Source organism: Ochotona princeps, chromosome 3, assembly GCF_030435755.1.
Source record: "Ochotona princeps isolate mOchPri1 chromosome 3, mOchPri1.hap1, whole genome shotgun sequence".
Lineage (NCBI taxonomy): Eukaryota > Metazoa > Chordata > Mammalia > Lagomorpha > Ochotonidae > Ochotona > Ochotona princeps.
Window position 1 is genome coordinate 116,577,537 of NC_080834.1, and position 21,913 is coordinate 116,599,449.

General features: G+C 41.9%; 1 protein-coding gene across 1 annotated transcript in view; it reads right to left on the reverse strand.

The window, feature by feature from the left end:
- Positions 1-695: 695 nt before the first annotated feature.
- Positions 696-21,913, reverse strand: part of LOC118758875 (zinc finger protein 271-like) — a 59,944-nt gene continuing 38,726 nt past the window's right edge. Inside the window, exons 2-6 of the mRNA XM_036494906.2 lie at positions 12,043-12,100; positions 5,377-5,503; positions 5,044-5,136; positions 4,434-4,494; positions 696-3,145 (exon numbers count right to left, since the gene is read on the reverse strand). Of these exons, the coding sequence (XP_036350799.2) occupies positions 793-3,145; positions 4,434-4,494; positions 5,044-5,136; positions 5,377-5,503; positions 12,043-12,078 (2,670 nt within the window). The 5' untranslated portion in view covers positions 12,079-12,100 and the 3' untranslated portion in view covers positions 696-792. The remainder of the gene's footprint in view (positions 3,146-4,433; positions 4,495-5,043; positions 5,137-5,376; positions 5,504-12,042; positions 12,101-21,913) is intronic.

Here is a 21,913-nt window from a genome sequence, read left to right on the forward strand (position 1 = left end):
CATACCAAACTGTTGACAGAAAATTCTTGCATACACCTTTAAAATTATACAATGAGACACGGGCCAAAAGTGATCCATAGTTTGCCAGATGTCACAAATGAATTACTCCCAGCTCTGAACAAAAGATCCACCCTTCAAAGCTGGGTGATTAGTATTACAATTGCCACATGCATCAGCTGATATTTGTGAGTCCCATATTAATCTGCAATAGAATAGTGGTGATTTAAGACTGTAAAAATAGCTATGTTGGATAACTGTATAAGTGATATATGGAATTTAAAACAAGTATTTTACAAAGAATATTTATTTCCAAAATTAAAATTTGAAAGCGGAACTTATTTACAACAAAATGAGACCAAGTAGATTCCATCTCAAATATTTCAGCAACACATAACCTTGTTCTAAAGTATGACACGCTTCATATTTAGGACTTGACAATTGTTGAGACTTTCAAAGATTTTCCACATCCTACTACAATTTTAAAATATGTCCTATCTGTGATCTTACTAATACTTGTTTTGGACTTCATAAGATTTAACTATGACAGTAGGTTTATAGTAGCTAGTTTTTCTGTGTACATGCCTTCGCTTTTCTGAGCTTCATAGGATCTGCAGAGGATTCACTTCAGAAAAATGATGGTTTTTAGTCAATGCACTATTTTTGTCCCTTCCTGGATATGCTCCTGAATTATAAACCCATGTCAGTATTTGCTTTCTTTTGCAATCAATGTTTTTTGTATCAGTTTTCAACACTTGTTTAAGCATGAGAATTGGTTTATGTAATAACTCTATGCTAGCAAAAAGATTTTTCATACTCATCATATTGAAAAAGTTTCTCTCTTGTGTGAACTCTATGATGATTCATTAGGTCTGATTTATGGCAAAATGCTTTCCCACACTCAATACATTCATAAGGTTTTTTCCCTGTGTGGACTCTCTGATGTATGTTTAGGGATGACTTTTGGTAAAAAGCTTTTTCACAATCACTACATTTATAAGGTCTTTCCCCTGTGTGAATTCTCTCATGTATTATTAGGTATGACTTTCGACAAAAAGCTTTTTCACACTCACTACATTTATAAGGTTTTTCTCCCGTGTGGATCCTCTGATGTCTAATGAGAACTGACTGCTGGCGAAAGGATTTTCCACACTCACTACATTCATAGGGTTTTTCCCCTGTGTGGATTCTCTGATGTCTAATGAGCCCTGACTGCTGGCAAAAAGCTTTCCCACATTCACTACATTCATAAGCTTTTTCCCCTGTGTGGGTTCTCTGATGTGCATTTAAGGATGGCTTGTAACAAAAAGCCTTACCACATTCACTACATTTATAAGGTTTTTCCCCTGTGTGAATTCTCTGATGCACAATGAGACCTGACTGCTGGCAAAAAGCTTTTCCACATTCACTACATTCATAAGCTTTTTCCCCTGTGTGAATTCTCTGATGCATGATTAGATTTGACTTCCGACAAAAAGCTTTACCACATTCACTACACTTATAAGGTTTTTCTCCTGTGTGGGTTCTCTGATGTATGATTAGATTTGACTTCCGACAAAAAGCTTTACCACACTCACTACACTTATAAGGTTTTTCTCCTGTGTGGGTTCTCTGATGTATGATTAGAGATGACTTTTGACAAAAAGCTTTCCCACATTCATTACAATCATAAGGTTTTTCCCCTGTATGAATTCTCTGATGTTTAATGAGACCTGAATGCTGGCAAAATCTTTTTCCACATTCATTACATTCATAAGCTTGTTCTTCTGTGTGGATTTTCTGGTGTATGATTAGTTGTGACTTTTGACAAAAAGCTTTCCCACATTCACTACATTCATAAGCTTTTTCTCCTGTGTGGGTTCTCTGATGTGCTTTTAAGGATGGCTTGTAACAAAAAGCCTTACTACATTCACTACATTTATAAGGTTTTTCCCCTGTGTGAATTCTCCGATGTACAATGAGACCTGACTGCTGGCAAAAAGCTTTTCCACATTCATTACATTCATAAGCTTTTTCCCCTGTGTGAATTCTCTGATGCATGATTAGATGTGACTTCCAACAAAAAGCTTTACCACACTCACTACACTTATAAGGTTTTTTCCCTGTGTGGGTTTTCTGATGCATGATTAGGGATGATTTTTGACAAAAAGTTTTTCCACATTCACTACATTTATACGGTTTTTCCCCTGTGTGAATTCTCTGATGTTTAATGAGAAATGATGGCTTGCAAAAGGCTTTTCCACACTCACTACATTTATAAGGTTTTCCCCCTGTGTGGATTCTTTGATGCATGGTTAGGTGTGACTTCTGATAAAAAGCTTCTCCATACTCACCACACTTATGAGGTTTTTCTCCTGTGTGGATTCTCTGATGCATGATCAGGGATGACTTCTGACAAAAAGTTTTCCCACATTCATTACAATTGTAAGGTTTCTCCCCTGTGTGAGTTCTCTGATGTATAATGAGAAGTGATGGCTTACGAAAGGCTTTTCCACACACAGTACACTTATAAGGTTTTCGCCCTGTGTGAATTCTCTGATGTGTAAGGAGACCTGATTGAGCACAAAATGATTTTACAAGTTCATTACATGCATATGGTTTCTCCTCAGTGGGAAGCATTTTATCTCTAGTGAATTCTGACTTCTGGTAAATGTTTTTTTCACATTTATTGCACACACAGAAATTTTCTCCTATGTCACTTCTCTGTTTGGTGGTAAAGCTAGAATTACAGTTAAAAGACTGTTTGCAGTAGCCACATTTATAGTGACTTTTCGCTGTTTGCATGATCTGATTTATTTTGAGATCTCTTTCATAAATAGGACATTTCTGACTCTTGAAAGGTTCATGGAGTTTCTTTCCTGAGTGTGTTTGTTGATGCTTGCCAAAGTAAGGATTGCTGTGGAACATTTTCTTGTCAACCTGAATTGTTTCTCCTACAATGACAGGGTCATTACATGAGTCTTTGATACAAATTTTCTCACACTTAAGGAACAACTTCCTTCTAAAAGTTTTTTCTTTCCCATTGTGTTCAAAAGATTGCTTACAAGTGTACATCTTGTCATGCTGAATGAGATTTTCCCCACATTGGAGTTTGTTCTCAGGTACATTACAGGCATGCTTTTTCCCAAGTGACATTTCATCAGGCTTCCTAGGAAAAAAACACATTTTGAAATAAATCATGGTGTCCTTTCCTCCCTTTTCAAAGGGCACCCCATCTTTGAGATCTTTCCTGAGACACACTTTCCACTTCCCCTTTTCTTTCTAAGTTAACCTGGTCACTTCGGAAGGAAACCTTCGGTAAACAACTGAGTCCAACGTTCTGTTCCTATACTAAGCTGAGGAAAGAGCCACTGAGATTTTCTGGTAACATTTTCTCTGGTACCCAACAAAGGACATGAAAAAGGCTTCTTATACCAGTCATGTGGCTTGACTCAGCAAAAAGAAGAGTTTACCGTGTTGGTGTGCTTTCCCTCAAGTGGGACTGAACCTTGAAAATGAATCTTGATACCCCATGGCTCTGCATAAATATGGATTCCTCCACCCCATCCACTGTCCACCACCTAGCTCTGGTTGTAACTCAAAATAGGATGTTTTTTCAAGGAGGATGAATTGGTGTTTTCCTATCATCTCAATTTCCCATTTGGGAGTAAGGCTCTGGGTGCATGTTTTGAAGAAACATGGTAGAGGACTGACAGTCCATGTCAGAGACTACTTTTTTGCATGACTGGAAACTCCCTAGGTGGATTCTGAATGCTGACCACCTGGCATGGTACCCAAGTGCCAAGCTTCTTTCTCATGTTACATGTTGGTTTATCCTTAGTGAAGGAGGGCTGACTCATGGCACCCCCACAAGTATTCTGCTTGGTTTTGATCATTTGAAATGACTCATGTGGACGTTTGATGACCCCCTCTTCACTCCTGAGATGAACTGAAAAAAGACCAGTTCCTTTATTTTGTCTCCTGTCTCAGTTCTGTCACCCATGTGGCTTCCAACATCTGAGATCTGAACAGCCATAGACGGGAGGAGTACATTTGAAACTACACAGTAGGAGCTGTAGGTTGAGAGAAAACCAATGGAAAATGTCTTCCCACAAGTTCCTGCTCAGACAAGGAAGAGTCATGGAACATTTAAAAACCCAAGACCCTTCTAAAAAATGTTGGTGTATCTCCTTCTTTCCACTCAACAGGTACCCCATCTCCTGCTCTCTCTGAGGTGGTCCTTTTCCACTCCCTCTGCTTTCTAAATTCACCTGGTAACTCTGCAAATAAACCTTCTCTGCAAATTAAAAAAAAAGAAGAAGAAATTATATTTCTAGTTTCTTTTTTATACAATTTCCTTTTCATAGCATGTTTCAATTATGGCCAGAGCTTAAATTAATCACCTTTGGCAATGCAACTCTTTCTAAAGTTATACAACTTTTGTGATTAGAACTTGCCTGAAAGTGGTTTCTTGATTTTCCTGATTAGTTCCAAGCAGCTCATTCTTTCTGTAAAGATCTGAAATGAGGAAAAAGAGTAACCATATCAGTGAATCACATCTAAGTATTTCTTTTCAAATGCTCAAGACAATGACGTTTCTTGCCATTCTAGATATAACAGATTTTAATTTTCAAAAAATGCACACATTTATGATCATTACATTTATTAAGTTAATACAGTAATACAATAAATAGGGTTTCTTTTTCCATTTTCAATTACTTGGGATTTTGTATTGTAAGTTGATGGGGGAAGGACAGAAAATATGGTACAGAAATTCAAACTAATGCTTGGGATGTATTATATCGCATAACAGTTCCAGTTTGTCTTATCTTGCTGGGATCACGTAAAAGATCAATATTTATTTCTACATTTTTGGTTTCAAGATAATAAATTTTAATATTTGAAGGCATTGTTAGAATAGAACTGTGCATGGAGACTGTAGAGTGCCTTTGTCTCACGCATGACATAAGCTGATTTTGGAAGAAACGAAAAAAACATCAGCATGAATTCCAGGGAATATTTACTGAGATATGTATCAACTTCCCTTCCTAATACGTACTGCCCTACCTGGAAGTTGCTGGTGTACAGATTTTTCTATAGTCCATGCTACTGATTCTTGTTCCAACTTGAAGATCACATCAGGTTTTGTTATGTGGTACCCTGTTAATTGGAAATAATAGAGATTTTGTGAAATCACTATCTTGGCGCTTAAAGAAGAAGATTGGATCTAGAATCTGTGTCACAAAATGGCTAATATGAATCATTACCTGAAGAGTAGATATTAAGATTCTTTAAAGCCTCAAATACTAGTCCTACTAGGTACTAAACTTTATAAATTCTTCTTTAATTTGTCAAATATAAAGAAAGTATTCTGCTTGGGCTTGACAGAATTTCACTCACCCACGGACAGCAGATTGCTATATGTCTCAAGCATCACATCCCTGTACAGGGTCCTCTGAGTATTGTCCATCTTCTGCCATTCCTCCTGGGTAATGTCCACAGCCACATCTTCAAATGACACCAACACCTGCAACAGCACATATCTCTTCAATTCTGGATCACTAAACAGAAAGACTGACAGTACATTCTTCTACATATGTTTGATTTGCAACTTCTATGGAGGCAGCTTAATTTATAACCTATATGGCATTATAGAGTAAAAGCAACATGAAAATACTTGTTCTGCATTGTTTTTGCAATTCCATAACTATAACAGACTATTCCTTATTATTCTGTAGCAGATTCTTTCCTCTAATGACTCTGATTTTGATTAAATGTTGAAGGCATCGTTAGAATAAACCTGCAAGTAGAAGATATCACTCTGTCCCTGTTATTGCCACTCTGCTTTTCAATTAAATTAAAATAAGCATTTGAACACTGAGCAAAAATAGAAACTCAATGCCTGTAATAGTAAGCTGAGTGTTTTCCAACTGGCATGCTCCCCAATATTCTCTTTCTGCAGAATTTCTTCTTATAGGAATGGTATATTGGGGGCTTCTCTACTGATTTTTCAGCTATGAAGCAGGGAAAGTTTTCTGGATCACTCACTTAGGAATAGGATTAGGGGGGTTCAGGCCTTGGGTTTGGGGGCAAGTGCCGCTCCTCACAGTGTGGTGGCTGTGGGGGGTGCCCCTGCCGGGTCGGACCCAATGCTGGGGGCTACACCAAAGACACTGCTGCAATGCAATGAACGAGTCCTCGGCCACCCCTAGGACCCAAGAGAGCTCTTTCCTCAGGGTAAGTGCTCCATGAGGGAACTTGGGGACTGGGTTAAAATTCCTAGCTCTGCCCAGCTGTTAATATCTTGCGGTTAGGTGAGTTTGGGAGGAGTTCGGGCCTTGGGTTTGGGGCAAGTGCCGCTCCTCACAGTGTGGCGGCTGTGGGGGGGTGCCCCTGCCAGGTCGGACCCAATGCTGGGGGCTTACGCCAAAGACACTGCTGGAAGGCAGTGAACGAGTCCTCTGCCTCCCCCAGGGCGGCCAGTGCACCAAGTGGTGCCAGGCTTTGCCTGCTGGCCTCCCGGCGGCAAACTCTGTTTTTTTTAAGATGTTTTCTGCTGGGGACACCCATGACTAAGTCCAATTTTATTGCAGGTGAGTAGTGAACCTTGGGTGATTCCCAGTGACAGGGTCATGGAAGTTTTAGGCATGCGTGGGGAATGAGACCTGGTGGTTTGGAGGGAAGTCCCCAGGAGACAATTACTGTTAGTCATATACACCAACCCAATTCGGAATACAGAAACGGCCTGTTTGCCTAGAACATCACTGATCGTCACTCACCAGCCCACACCAATGCTATGGATGGGGGCCTCTTCGGCAGTGATGGATACCATTACCCAACTGTTTGGTGGAGTGGTCACATTTGGCAGGGTCAAGACTCTATCCAGCACGCGAGAGAACCTGGTCTGGGGGTAGACTCTATGGGGTTGTGTGGGCCCAACCCTGTGGAAATACAAGTTTCCCTGGTTAGCTCGCAAGCTGGGGTTGGGATGGACTAAGCTAGATGTGACCAGGCCACCTGCCATCACACACGGGTGCAGGAACCCAAAACAGTCAGCACAGGTCAAAGCAGCAGCACCTGAAAGTGCATCCTTTAACAGGATGTGGGGTGGGCCGTGCTGCCACTGGAAGGGGACAGAATCGGCAGGGCTGAACAAACCTTAACTCACAAGAAACAACAGAAATCAGGTTGGAGCACAGGTCATGCCAAGTAGGTCCTGGCACCTACTGATCTGCGTAAGACAGGGATGCTAAGCCACAGAATCTAAGGGGACAGGACAAGAGAGGGGCTCTACCAAGTTGAATCAGAGCAACCACTGGCCTTCACAAGATCTAAGGCTGGGAATAGGCCCAGATGGGCAGCTAAGGGGATACTCTAGGTGGGTTAGTTTCTCACCAATGAGAGCATGGGCTGTAAATGGGGCTGCGTTCTGATCAGGATACGAGTGTAATCCCACTTGGCACAAGTGTGGACTGGGAATGGAAGCACCAAGCTGGGCCAGACTCCAACACCATCTGGTGCTCTGCAGGACCAGAGGAAATGTATGACAGACTAGGCTAGGTCTCAGCCCTTACTGAACCATGTGTAAGCTGTATGGGGGTATGGAAGAGCCATGGCTGGGTTGAAACATCCAACAATAAGAACCAGATTGGGTTGAAGAACAGTCAGGAAACACCACTGTTCCTGCTAGGACAGGAGGTAAACTGAACAGGGCTGGCTCATGGACCCCCTCGTATGCACGAAACCTGGCACTGGGAGAGTTTCTGATGGAGGAGCCTGGGCAACTCCTCTGGCAGGACACAGTCCCTACACGTAAGCGCAAGAAGCACAATAGGAAACAGCCCAGAACAGGCTATGGAAATTATCCCACTGGTATACACATGGCATGGATTGGGGGCAGACACCCACTGGTGAGTCCGAGCGCCAGAACAGAGTGTGGGTTGAGCCAGGTTTGGTTGCGACACATACTAGTACACAATAAGGAATGCCAAGGTGAGATGAGCCGTACCAGATGTGGTTGCACATGTGATAATCACGGGGAGGAGGCAAAGCTGACAGTTGAATGTGGGCTCCCCTGCTGGACAACTACTTCCATTGGAAAGCGTGAGTCGGGATGGGGGCAGATCAGACTAGGCAGGGCTGTTACATCTGTGGGCCTCATGTGGGCTAGATAAGGGAAGGGCCATGGTGGGCTGACTGTTCCGATTGGTGCAAGCAAAAACTGGAGTGGGTGAGGGTTGGTTGGTTTAGCCGCAGTACTAGCTGGCAGAGGCTGGCACTTGGAGCTAATTCTGTCAAGTCAAATGCCAGAACTACCTGGAGAGTGCATAATCTGGGAGTGAGTGTGGCCTAGAAGGGAAATAGTGGGCACCTCCTTCGGGGCTACCACTCTCATTGGACAGCACGAACACCAGGACAGGGGCAGGGGTGGCTGGACAGAAGGGCACCTGCCAGTAGGTGTGTGGGCTGGATAGTAGGTTGGTTGGGTTGAGCTGGGCTTCAATACCCATTGACACGTGTGAGAGCTAAACAGCATGTGGGACAGACTGGACAAGCCTGCAGTGCGTACTGGCAAGCATGGGAACCAGGGTAGGGGGCAGAACTGGTGGGAGTTATGGGGAGTCGCCCCAACTAGGCTGCAGCTCCAACCGGTTTGCGTGAGGACCAAGTATGTAGTGGGCAGGATCGAACTGGACTACAACACCTGTTGGTTCACGAGGAAGACAGGGCTGGAAACAGAATGAACCCAGCAATCCCAACGACCAGCATGTGCATAAGCTGATTGGTGTGATGGACGGTGTTGGACTCTGTACTAGCAAACTCGCACAAGAATCAGGCCTGGGACCATCTCAGATGAAGTTGCTTTGGAGATCGCTCCAACTGAACTGCTGATCTTAGAACCCCAACCATGAAGAGACTGTCAGCCAGTGGATTCTGAATAGGGTTCATTGCGATTGGAACTGAGAGATTGGCAGCAATCCAGAACTGATGAACTATCAAAACTGTATGAGCAGGACCCTCAGAGCGTGCCTCCCGTTGGGGATCTGGGATGGGTGGGAGGTTGGGTGGAGCTTTTCCCTTTTTTTCCTGACCCCAGATACAGGGTAAAATGATATTGATGTGGAAACAATGGTATTACCCACTTTCACCCTGTAGCCCTTGACACTTTGTTCCCTAACCAACTAAGATTATTAAAAAATAATTTTTTAAAAAAGGAATAGGATTAGGAAGTGAGTCTCTTCTCTGTTGAAAACCATACATTAAAAACAGAATATGTATCCATGGATGTCTCACATTCAGTCTTGTGAGTGATATGACTAAAACTTCAGCTCAGGATTACTATTCTCTGCATGTTTAATTTGCACCTTCTAAAGACACAGATTAATTTACAATCCATATGGCAACATAAGGTAAAAACAAAATAAAACATCTTGTCCTACATTGTATTTGAAATTCTGAAGTTACAATGGAATTCCTTTATCATTCTGTAAGATTATTTTCTCTAATAATTATAAAATGAGTTAACTGTGTAATCTGTAGATATAACTATGAACGTTGAGCTAAATAACATGCAAGATTAGATAAGAAAGACACATGTTTAATAGGACAGTGAGAAAATTTTTGAATAATTCATTATATTTTTCTCCAACAAGCTGATACCTAAAATCTTATAAAGTGACATTAATAAAATTCATTTTCCTATTTCAACTTGAAAAATGAAATATTAGAAAAAAATTTTAAATTAATCTTGACAAATGAGTGAATAGTGCCTACAGCTTACTCTGGATTTAAATACATAAGTGATTTTTTTTTTTTTTACTCTGGAGGATATATATATTAAAATCCCTTCTGCTTTGTATTTGTTTCACTTTTTATGAAAAAAAACATTTAAATTAAGCTAAAATTTTAATTGAAGTGAACTTCAAACTTAGTAGGGAAACAAATTACAACCTCATTCAGAACTACCTTCTTGTAACAAGTAGGTAAGTCTCAGGCAGTCATAGGCTGCCAATTGTACAGAAAATATACATACAAGGCAAACGCCATGCTGTTATAAACCAACTTGCTTCTGTGTTTTGGAAGTTATCTCTTCTGTTTCCTAGCTATTTATTTATTTATTTATTTTAATATCATGTTTCACCATTTGAGAAGATTGCATTTGCACCAAAAATGAAAAACACAGGTGTTTCTTCCTTTTGTTTTTGTTGCTTTTGATTCTTCAAGCTACTCTATGTAATAGAATATGTGATATTTATATATCTGTAACTAGCATATTTTACTTAACCCCTTACCCTCTAGTTACACTCATTTTCATGTAATCCACAGAATTTTGTTTTCATAGCTGAATAATAGTCTATCGTACATATGCACATTTTCTTTATTCCCTCATCTAATGATGGACACCTCAGATCATTCCTTATATTCTGTGTTATGAAAACTGCTACAGTAAACAAGATGGCTATTGATATCTCTTTTATACCCCATGGTCATACTTTCAGGGCATACAACTAACAGATGGCTCAATCATACAGCAAAACCATTTCAGAAATTTTATACAGTTACTGATTTAATTTATAACCCCATCAACATTGTATAAAAGTTTATCATTCTCCACATATTCACCTGCATTTGTTGCCATTTCTTCCAAGTAATAATAATCATTTGAACAGAGTTGTGGTGATATTTCATTGTGATTTTGATTTACATTTCCCTAATAGCAACTTTTTAGGAATGATTTACTGAGATCTCAAGCTCACTCACTCTCTTTCATCTTTTTCCGCAACTCTGCATTTTAAATAAAAACCAAAGCATATGCAGCAGGAACCATCCCTTTGCTTTAGCAGATAAAGAAACTGACATACCACATGGTCATTGGTTCATATCCTGAATGCTCCACTTCTGACCCAACGCCATGATAACAGGCTGAGAAAGGAAGTGGAGGATGGCTCAAACACTTGGGTTCCTATAACCAAGTTGGAGACCTGGACCACTGGCCCATGATTTAAGACTTGCTCATCTCTGGAAATTCTGGTTATTTGAGGAGTGAACCAGCAGATAGGAGATCTCTGTTCACCTCTCTCTCTGTCTTAGTAGCTCTGCATTTTAAACTAATAAATCAGAAAGGAAGGAAGGAAGGGAGGAAGGAAGGAAAGAAGAAAGAAAGAAAGGAAGGAAAGAAGGAAGAAAAAGGAAAACACCCTGCAAAAGGAAATGGATTTGTGGTATATCAGGTTAAGCTATCACCTTGCCCATTTCCAATCTAGCTTTAAGCTAATGTGCAGTGGAAACAGCAGAAGACGGCTCAAGCACTGGAATGGGAGATTCATCTAGAAGATACAGTTGGACATCCTGGTTCTTCTCTTTGACACGGTCCAGCCCTGATCATTGCGAACATTTGGAAAATCAATCAGCAGATAGCAGGCATGTCTTATACCAGTTTTTAAAATAAATAAAAACCTTCAGACGGCCCAGTGCCTTGGGACACTGCACCTGTGTGGGAGACCCGGAAGAGGTTCCAGGTTCCCGGCATTGGATCGGTGGCTCACTTGGGGAGTGAATCATCGGATGGAAGATCTTCCTCTCTGTCTCTCCTCCTCTCTGTATATCTGGCTGTAATAAAATGAATAAATCTTTAAAAAACAAAAACACCTCTAAATGCTACTGGGCACCATACCATTTCAGAAATTCCAAAAAAGCAAAACTGAAAACTTGATAACTATTTTATATTTGGAAACTCTTACTACTCCCAAATGTTGAGTGCTTATTTTCAGGTTGGTACTGAATGATTTTCATTATATCATCTGTAAGATCAATAAACACCATTTCAAACTTGATATCCCACAATAATTAACAAATTCTTAGTTTCAATTTGAATCAGGTAATAAATATGTCTTAGTTATATCATCAGAAAACTTGGAGGGAAAGTTTGAATCAGATTTAACTGCTCCAATGTCTAGTTATGACAATCTTACCTTCTCTCATATTTATTTATTTTAGTTTAACAAAGCATCATAAAGTTCCTACAACACAATGTAAAACAAGCTCAGACATAAACATAAAACTTACTGAAAGTGTGTTTGTGTTCTCTAGACTTGGAAGCATGCAGTGGGTTTCAGGGTTATACCTGGAAGAAAAGGTGGATAGAGGGAGTTATGAATTTGTTTAGCTTTCCCAAGTTTCCTTATTATTTCCTATTGTGTAAGTAATGCCAAGACAGGAACCAGACACAACGGCTAGAGAAACGAACACAGTCAAGTTTCCTGGGCAAGAATACTGAATTACAGATGACAAGTGCCATGAAGGTTTCCTAGAAACAGCATAAACAAGTTCAATAATTGGCAGTGATTAAACTTATGTTATTATTAGGCTAAGCAAACATGTTGGGCCCGATGCCGTGGCCCAGCAGCTAAAGTCCTCGCCTTGAATGCATTAGGATCCCATATGGTCACCGGTTCTAATCCCAGCAGCTCCACTTCCCATCCAGCTCCCTGCATGTGGCCTGGGAAAGCAGTCAAGGAAGATCCAATGCTTTGGGAACCTGCACCCGTGTGGAAGGCCTGGAGGAAATTCCTGGCTCCTGGCTCTGGATCAGCACAGCACCAGCCATTGCAGTCACTTGGGGAGTGAATCATCGGAAGATCTTCCTCTCTATCTCCTCCACTCTCTCATATATATATATATGACTTTGCAATAGAAATAAATGAATCTTTAAAGCAAATATATTATACATATGTAAAAATAAAAAAATATTACTGCCAAGAACTAATTATTTTTTTCAACAACTATTGTTCAAATTACAACATACCAAAAAACCATATTGTCACTAAAATTTATGCTACTCAAAAATAATTGTGGGTATTAAGCATTTGTCTATTTCTACAGATGAGCTGCATAAGACTCCATATAAGGACATCCATTAGAACATTTATTGCTAGGGGTCCGGGCCTTGGGGTTGGAGGCAGCTTGCAACTCCCTACAGTGTGGCAGATGTGGGGGGTGCCCTTGCTGTGCCTGATCCAATGCTGAGGACTCAGGTCAAAGCCACTGCTGAAAGGCAGTGAAGGAGTTCTTGGCTTTCTCCAGACCCAAGAGAGCTCTTCCCCCATGGTGAGTATGCCATGAGGGGAACTTGGGAACTGTATTAAAGTCCTAGCTCCGCCCTGCCGCTAAATCTTGCAGCAGGCTGAGTCTGGGAGGGGTTTGGGCCATGGGGTTGGGGGTGGCCTAAAACAGTGTGGTGGCTGTGGGGGTGCCCCTGCCAGGCCGGATCCAATGCTGGGGACTCCGGTGAGCTCTGGGGTTTTTAGGATATGAAATTGTTGCTTAGGGACACCCACAATTAAGGCCAGATTTAGTGTAGGTGAGAGATGAATTCTGCGTGATTCCCAGTAACAGGGTCAGGCAAGCATGGGGACTGAGACCTGATGGTTTGGAGGGGAGTGTCGATAAGATCTATTTGGGCAAGACTGATTCATCAAGCCATATGAGAATCCTGAGATGGGCTGTTAGTAGAGAGCATCACTGATGGCCACACACCAGTCCACACCAAAGCTATGGATAGGGGCATGTCTGGCAGGGCTAGTTACCATTACTTGACTGGGTGGTGGAATAGTGGACTGTTCTCATTTGTCAGGGTCAAGACACTAACCAGCATGTGAAAGAACTTGGTCTGGCTGTAAAGTCTACGAGGGAAGTGTGGGCAGAACTGTGTGGAAATACAAGTCCCACAAGGTAGCTCACGAACTGGGGTTGAGACAGGACAAGCTAGGAGTGACCATGGCACCTGTTATCACTTGCAGGTAAAAGAACAGATGGTAATCTGGGCAGGTCACAGCAGCACCACCCAAAGCTGCATCCTAAAATAGGATGTGGGGAGGGCCAAGCTGCAACTGAAAGGGGGCAGACTGGGCAGGGCCAAGTAAACCTCAACTCACAGAAAGAAAAGAAATCAGCATGGAGCACATGCCATTCCAACAAAGGCTCTTACCCCAACTGGTCTTCATAAGGCAGGAATACGGCACAGTATGAAACGGAAAGGGTGAGACAGGTGAGGGGCTAAGCCAACTGGGTCAGAGCACCCACTGACATGTGTGCAATCTAGGGTTTGGGAATAAACTGTGGGGGAGCTGTGAGAGTACACCCTTGCTGGTTTGGGATTCCCACGGGAGGGTGTGGAGGCTGGAGTGAGGGATGTGTTCCAGTCTGGATATGGCTGCAATCTACCTAGGCACGAATGTGCACTGGGGTTGGAGGCACCAAGCTGGGCTAGATGCCAGCACCATCTGGTACTCTGGAGAACCTGGGTAGATGTAGGACGCACTAGGCTGGGTCTCTGCACCCATTCAGCCATGTGTGAGCAGTATCTGGGAATGGACAAGCCTTGGCTGGGGTGAAACAGCTAACACCAAGAACTGGTATGGCTTGAATGTCAGCAATGAGGGCTGGCCCATGGAACCACCAGCACATATAATACCTGGCCTAGGGAGAGGTTCTGAAGGAGCAGCCTGGGAAACTCCTCTGTCAGAACACAGCCCAAGAACCCACAGCGCAGAAACCATGATATGGAGCAACCCAGACCAGGCCAAAGAAAGATACCCACCATCATACATATGGCATAGGCGGGGGGTAGACCAGGTTGAACCCGTTCACATCAATCGCTGGTGAATCCAAGCGCCAGCATAGAGTGTGGGTCAGGCCAGTTTCAGCTGCAACACATACCAGTACACATTAAGAAATGCCAAGATGAGGTGAGCTGTACCAGATGTGAATGCAGTGTCCAAACAGCACACGTGAGAACCAGGGAGCAGGAGGCAAAGCTGGCAAAGGAATGTGGGCTCTCCTGCTGGACACCCACTCCCATAGGAGAGCAGGAGTTGGGATGGGGTCAGACCAGACTAGGCAGGGCTACAACACCTGTGGGCCTCATGTGAGCTAGATAGGGGAAGGGCCAGGTTTGGCTGACGGTTCTGACTAGTGCAAGCAAAAACTAGAGTGGGTGAGGATTGGTTGGATGTTATTGCAGATTCAGATGGCAGAAGCTGGCACTGGGGGCTAATTCTGTTACAAGGAAAAAAAATTGATATTAGGGTGGAAATAATGGTGTAACCCACTTTCCTGTAGCCCTTGACCCTTTGTATCCTAATCAACAATGTAAGATTACTTAAAAATAAATAAACAAAGTTAAATACATATTTATTCTATATAGCTTTCTAGTAACTGCACCAACTGAAACTTCCTAAGACGTCAATGACATTTCCCAGTTCTTAAATTTTCAGTGACACTTGACTTTGCCATTTTATTTGCCTTAGCCCATAGGACATCCACAAATATGACAGCAACATAGTTTGAAATGTATTATTACTTTACCTCATTCAATAGTTATATTATAGCAACAGTCATAGAAAACCATCAGACTTAGAGAATTGAATGCCATGATACAGGAGGTTGGGTTATTGCTTGGGATAGATCACATCTGATACCCAATTGCCTTGTTTATGCCTACCGGCTATTCAACACTTTCAACACAGTATCCTGCTACTGTGCCTGGAACACAGATGGTGGGATACAAAATGGGTTATTGGCATACCTAAATGGATTCCTGTTGCTGGACTAAGCATTGCATATCCCTCAACGATCTGATGGAATATCTTTCTCCTCTTTGCAATCTACCTTTCAAATAAATATTGTATTAATAAAAGTGATTATAAAGAAATATACTGTATCTAAAACTACATATTTTAGATTGATTTATAGATATATCTTGTGAGGAATAAGGAATTAAATTTCAACTTCAATTAAACAGAACTTCACAAAGACATTTCTTTAACTTGTTTTTTCAGGTATTTGGGTGCTCTAGTTTGATTTATTCATAATAAAGATTTTATTAGTAGTAGTAAAATGGTTTCTATATTTTTAAACACTTGAAAATGAAACTGGTGTGGTAGTATAGCGGCTAAAGTTATTGCCTTACATGTGCTGGGATCCCATACTGCAGCTGGTTTGTCTACTGTCCAGCCAGTTCCTGTTCCATCCAGTTTGCTGCTTCTGGTCTCAGAAAGCCACTCGAGAATGGCCAAAAGCCTCAGGATCCTGTACCTGCACGGGAGAATCAGAAGAAACTCCTGCATCCTGCCTTTGGATGGGTTCAGCTCCCACCACTGAGGCCACTAGGGGAGTGAACTAATGGATGGAAGATCTTCCCCTGTGTCTCTCCTCTTCCTTTTTATCTGACTTTCCAATAAAATTAAATTTTTAAATACTTGAAAACTGATTCATGCTAAAATCTGAAGCACTTCAGCCTGTCAGTAATGGGTAACATACTAAGTAAGAAAAACTGCATTATAAATCTATTGTACTCATACAATCCAAAGTATTGAAAAAGGATTTGCAGAGAAGAGACAAAGAGAAAGGTCTCAATTCCTGCTCATTCGCTCTCCAAGTGGCTGTAATGGGCTGGAGTTGAGCCTATTTGAAGCCAGTAGCCTGGAGCTTCTTTCTGGTCTCTCACACAGGTACATGTTCCCAAGGCATTCTCTACTCCTTTCCCAGCCCACAAGCAGGGGGCTGGACGGGAAGTGGAGCATCTGGGACATTAATTGGTACCCATATGTGATTCAGGTGTATCCAAGGGTTAGCCCTTAGGCTACAGCACCAGGTCCATTAGAACTCCACTGGCAGACCTGAGAAGCAGCTTGCAGGAGGAGCAAGGGTTGTCCGTAACCAACTAGGCTGCAGCACCAACAAACAGGAGCTGGAACTGTGGGTAGGCTGGACTGACCCAGGATGAAGCACCCACTGGTTGATGCCGAGGCGAGGCAAGCCATGCCATTCTGGGGTGGAAAGGCAGTGACTGTGAGGCTTGGGAGCAGTGGTCTGATAGGACCTGGGTCAACTGGCCTGGGTCCTTGGGCTCATCTGTGTATTGGATGCTGGGACTGTGAGCCCCGAGGGGACGGGGGTTTGGGCGGGACCAGCATCACGTGGTCAGGGTCCTTGGGCTCACCTGTGTGGTGGGTACCTGGTCCAGTGGTGTTCAAGTAACCTGGCCGAGGTACTTGAGCCTGCCTGCACAGTGAGTGCTGCTGGGTCCTTGAGCCTTGGGGACAGGAGATTAGTGGGGTCCAGGTAGTCTAGCCCAGTCCTTCCTTGAGCCCATATGCAGTTGGATGCTGTGTTCATGAGTCCTGGGGAGGGGAAGTCCGGTGAGATCTGAATCACCTTGGACCCACCTGCATGCTGAGTGCCAGGTCTGTGAGCTCCAGGGGCAGGGGTCTGGTGGTGTCAGGGTCGCATAGCCCAAGTCCTTGTACACTGGGTGCCGGGCCTTGGGCCTCAGGGGCAGAGGGTCCAGTGGGGCTCAGATCACATGGCTCATCTCTTGGGGCCCACCTGCATGGTGAATGCTGCTCATGTGAGCCCCTGGGGCATGGGGTCCAGTGTGTGTGCCAAGTCTCCTGGTCTGGATCCTTGAACCTGACTCATATATTCTTTTTAGAAATAAGTAAATTTTATGAGCCTGTTTCAGTAGCCTAGTGGCTAAAGTCCTCATCTTGCACATGCCGGAATCCGACATGGGTGCTCGTCCATGTCCTGGCAGCCCTGGTTCCCACTCAGCTCCCTGCTTGTGGCCTGGGAAAGCAGTAAAGGATGGCTCAGGACCTTGGGACCCTACACCAATGTGGGAGACCCAGAAGAAGCTCCTGGATCCTGGCTTCAGATAGGTTCAACTCTGTCGTTGCAGCCAGTTGGAGAGTGAATCAGTGGATGGTAGAGTTTCCTCTCTGTCTTTCCTCCTCTCTGTATATCTGAATTTCCAATCAAAATAAATTTAAAAATAAGTCAATCTTATTTTTCATGATATTTACACACGAGAGGGATGCATGCCCATGAGGACCACCAATTAGTGGGGAGGTTGAGGAATGGAAGTAGATGAGAAGGATCTTTGGATGACACTGGGTGGCCTTGCCCCATTCCTGGGTAGCTGTTAATGGATTGCCACAATAGCTGAATTTCAGTATACTCAAACACTTGAGGCTATAAATGAACACAAGGCCCCATCTACTGTGCCAGTTTATCTGGCATGCTCTGTATTCTTTCGTGTGTTTCAGAAACTTATACTAACAAGTCTTGTCTGTCTCCTCCTGTATCCAGCCCTATGTGCCACTAGCTATGTCTGCTTTTATGTATCTCAGATCTTGCTCATGGCACTGTAAGTTATCTACAGTTTGAACACCTCACATGACTGGGACCCATATTCATCTTTGCATTTACCCATTTTAAAAATCTTTCATTTAAACCACATCATTAAAGTCAATTATCCTTGTGCCTACAGCATAAGCCAGCTGCTTGCAAAAAATCATTATTCACTCTGTTCAATAAGCAGTATTTTTAGATATTCTATACCTGACTGGAACAGTGGCCACTAACACAGATGTGCCACCTTAAATACCTGCTGCTCCTAGGTCTTGAACACCTTAGGGCCTCACAACTAAGCTTCATGCCCTTTAGGTTTAAACTGTATTCTCTGCCAATCCTCTCTACTTTATGACATGGTACCTGACAGCTCTATTCATCAATGCCCTGTGGTACTTATCCCCTTGTCCATTTACATCTGCATCTGCCAAGCCTGCGACCCTGCACTCCCAATACCCACCTCTATACCTTCCCATTCTTCTGCTTTCACTCACCTCTTTCTTTATCTTTCCCTCACTTCACTTTCCTTCCCCATCTCTTATCTTTGTTTCTTCCCCACCCATCATGCACTCACTGGGCTAGGGCTAAAAATAATTAAGGAAAAAAAAAAAACTATTACTTACAAATTTGTTCAGTAGCTTGCTGTTAACAGAGACCTCCAAAAACAATGGATATTCAACTAAACATCTTTTACAGAGTTTAAATTTTAAGCAAGATATTTTCTTTTTTAAAGAATAGATTTATTCATTTTTTTATTGGAAACTCAGATATACAGAGAGGAGCAGAGACAGAGAGGAAAATCTTCTGAATATAAACTTAATACCTAGCCTCTTGTACACTATGAACAATGTTTGTGCATAATTAAATATAACACTGAAAGCATTCTCTAAAAAATACAATGTTTATATCAAGGATAAACTGGTATAGAATTAAAATATAATTAATTTTTAAATTGTTTCAATGTATGAGAGGAACTCATGTTCTCTGTTAGTTAATATATTAAGATGCAAAATGGTTACAAACATGGAAATGTGTTTTTGATGAGGAAGATTGTGAAAGAAAAATTTGTGTGATATAATTGATAATAGTTTTTACCATTTGCTACATTTTTTAAACATTTATCATTGATACATGTGATAGAAATCTGATCCTCTGTTAAAGCAAGTTTTAAAATACATGTTATTATAACATCTTTTAAATGGTTAAAGGGCTTTTACCTAATTAACAAGACTTTCCACCTAGCTCCAGTAAACTCTAGCTCTGTTGAATTGTCTCAAAATATGAGACATATGAATGTACTATCTCTTATATCCAAGTAATTTTTATATAAAAGTAATCTTTGTGTTTTCTGACTTTCAACAGGCTTTCATTTCTTAAGATCAGCAAATGGCCCGAAATGGTAGCCTAGTGTTTGAAGTCCTCACTTTGCAAACACCAGAATTTCTTTTAGGCGCTGGTTATAATCCCAGATGCTCCACTTCCCATTCAGCTCCCAGCTTGAGGCCTACTGTGGTCCAATGAATCTTTAAAAAAAGAATTTATTTCCTAAATTAATCATGTACACCCACTTAGCACACCATCATAAAAATCTACTCCTTGAAAGAAGACTTTATTTTTGAAAAGTAATGTGAACATTGGCCCTAAGACCCCAGCCATTTTGGAATCAACACAATTTTAAATATCTGTTTCTTCTAAATCTCAGCTTCCTTAAGATTCACATGCCTTTCAGTTTCATTTTGTTGTCTGCCAATCCACTGTAATTTCATAACCTTATTCCCAACAATCCACTGTAACCTCATGGCACCATTCCTGAAGGCCCTATCTGTCAATCCACTGCTGCTCCTCCCCCTAGTCCTTGCTCACCATTGTACCTACCAATTCCCTCTGGGCCCAACAGTTCTATCCTCCAACTCCTTGTGGCCCACTTATGTCCCTTTCTAGCAATCCCTCACGGCCCCCCGATACTTGCCCTCAGCCGTAATGGCACACTCCCACATGCTTGCCATGCTTCTTCTTGCTCTTCCCCTCTAACCTACTTCCCCTGGAGCCCATTCCTGCCACTATGGCAGAAGATGTCTTAGTTCCCTTTTTCTGCCTCTGCACTTGTCCCCATGGCCATTTTTCCTGTTGGAATAAAAACTGCATGGCTTGCTACATCTGGTGTTTTGGCTTGAGGCAGCAAATGGAAAAGACCTGATACTGAATGAAATAATATTGGAAAGGGTCAATATTTCTTTTCATGTCTGGAACTTGACACAGTAGATCCTCAAACAGGCATTTGTTGAAGGAGCACTGATTGCAAAACAGAGCAAGGAGCTGTGCTTCTAACAATTAGAACCCTCTGTTCACCAGTTGAGCATCTTGCATTGTGCAGCAATGAGCTCCATCCCTTAAATCATTCAATGACAGGACAATCTAACACATCACAAATGGTTTGGATGCACAACAATTAATGAATTTGAAGGCTTCTTTTATCTATCTTTAAGCTTGGGTTCAATGATGAAATTGACAAAAATTAGGAAGAGGACAGACAGAAGGAAACGAGAGTTGCATAAATGAGTGAAACTCCAATACTCAGAAAGAACAACTTCAGAAAAAAAATAGCAAGTGTGTTTCGTATCGTTATTGGACAAGAGATTCTTAATTTCCAGCATGTAGTAGACATGGGAGGCTCTGAATTTCAGATGTGGTGGATGAAAAGGGATGTCAGAGACTGTAACATTAACCAACTATTTGATCTCTACTGTTTCTTGCTGAACCTGGTTTTATTTCTAAATTGAGATTCAGCTCAGAAGAGATTCAGACTGAAGAACCAACCAGAAAATCGTGCTAGTCATTTTGAATGTTTTCTAAGCTGCTTCCTAAGAAAGCAAATTTAACATTTGTCAGCCTCATTCCTGAATAATAAAAGCAATGTCACTCTCTCACAAAGCAAAAGACAAAAGGTGGATTTGGCATTTGTCAGTGCAGAATGGAGTTCAGAATGATGGAAGGCTGACAGTGTCCTTTATAGACTTCCCACATGGTCACATCAAGAAATTAAATTAGTTACCCACGCCTGTATTTGGAGCACTCCAATAGATGATCCCTCCAGGAAACCTCACCACTTGTCTTTCCACTTTCCCAGTCTCTTGCCTTTAGTCATAAATAAATTCATTTGTAGAATATAAGAATGACTGGGATGGAAATACAGGTGAAGAGAGGAATTGTAAAACCAGAACTACATAGCACATGTTAACAGGGAACCACAGGACAGTTTGTATTTCTCTGCCCATTTAAAATTCCAGCTTTATTTTGTATATTAGTAAAAACACGATGAGGTTATACATTACAGAGTATGTTATCACATGCCATATTCTTTATACATATGGATTCCCTGGTTTTCACTCATCTTAGAAGTTATGCACTATCATCTCTACTAAACAGATTAGGAATTCATTCTCAGACAAACTAAATATCTTACCCAAAATCTTACATTCCATAAGCAGTAGAGCCAGGATTCAAACACAGATTTTTTTTTTCTCTGATTCCATATCCAGATCTGATTATCACTCCAGCACAGTCTCAAAGAGTCAGACACTTCCTACTAATAAAGACCTTGCAAGCTGTCACCCTAAGTTAACCATGGGCAATCTTGCTACAAGGAGAACCATCCATCCAGAGACATTTTAACATTTTAAGCTGTCACAAATGGGCAGGTGCTACCGGTATCTAGTGAGTGAAGGCCAACCATGTCCCAAACACC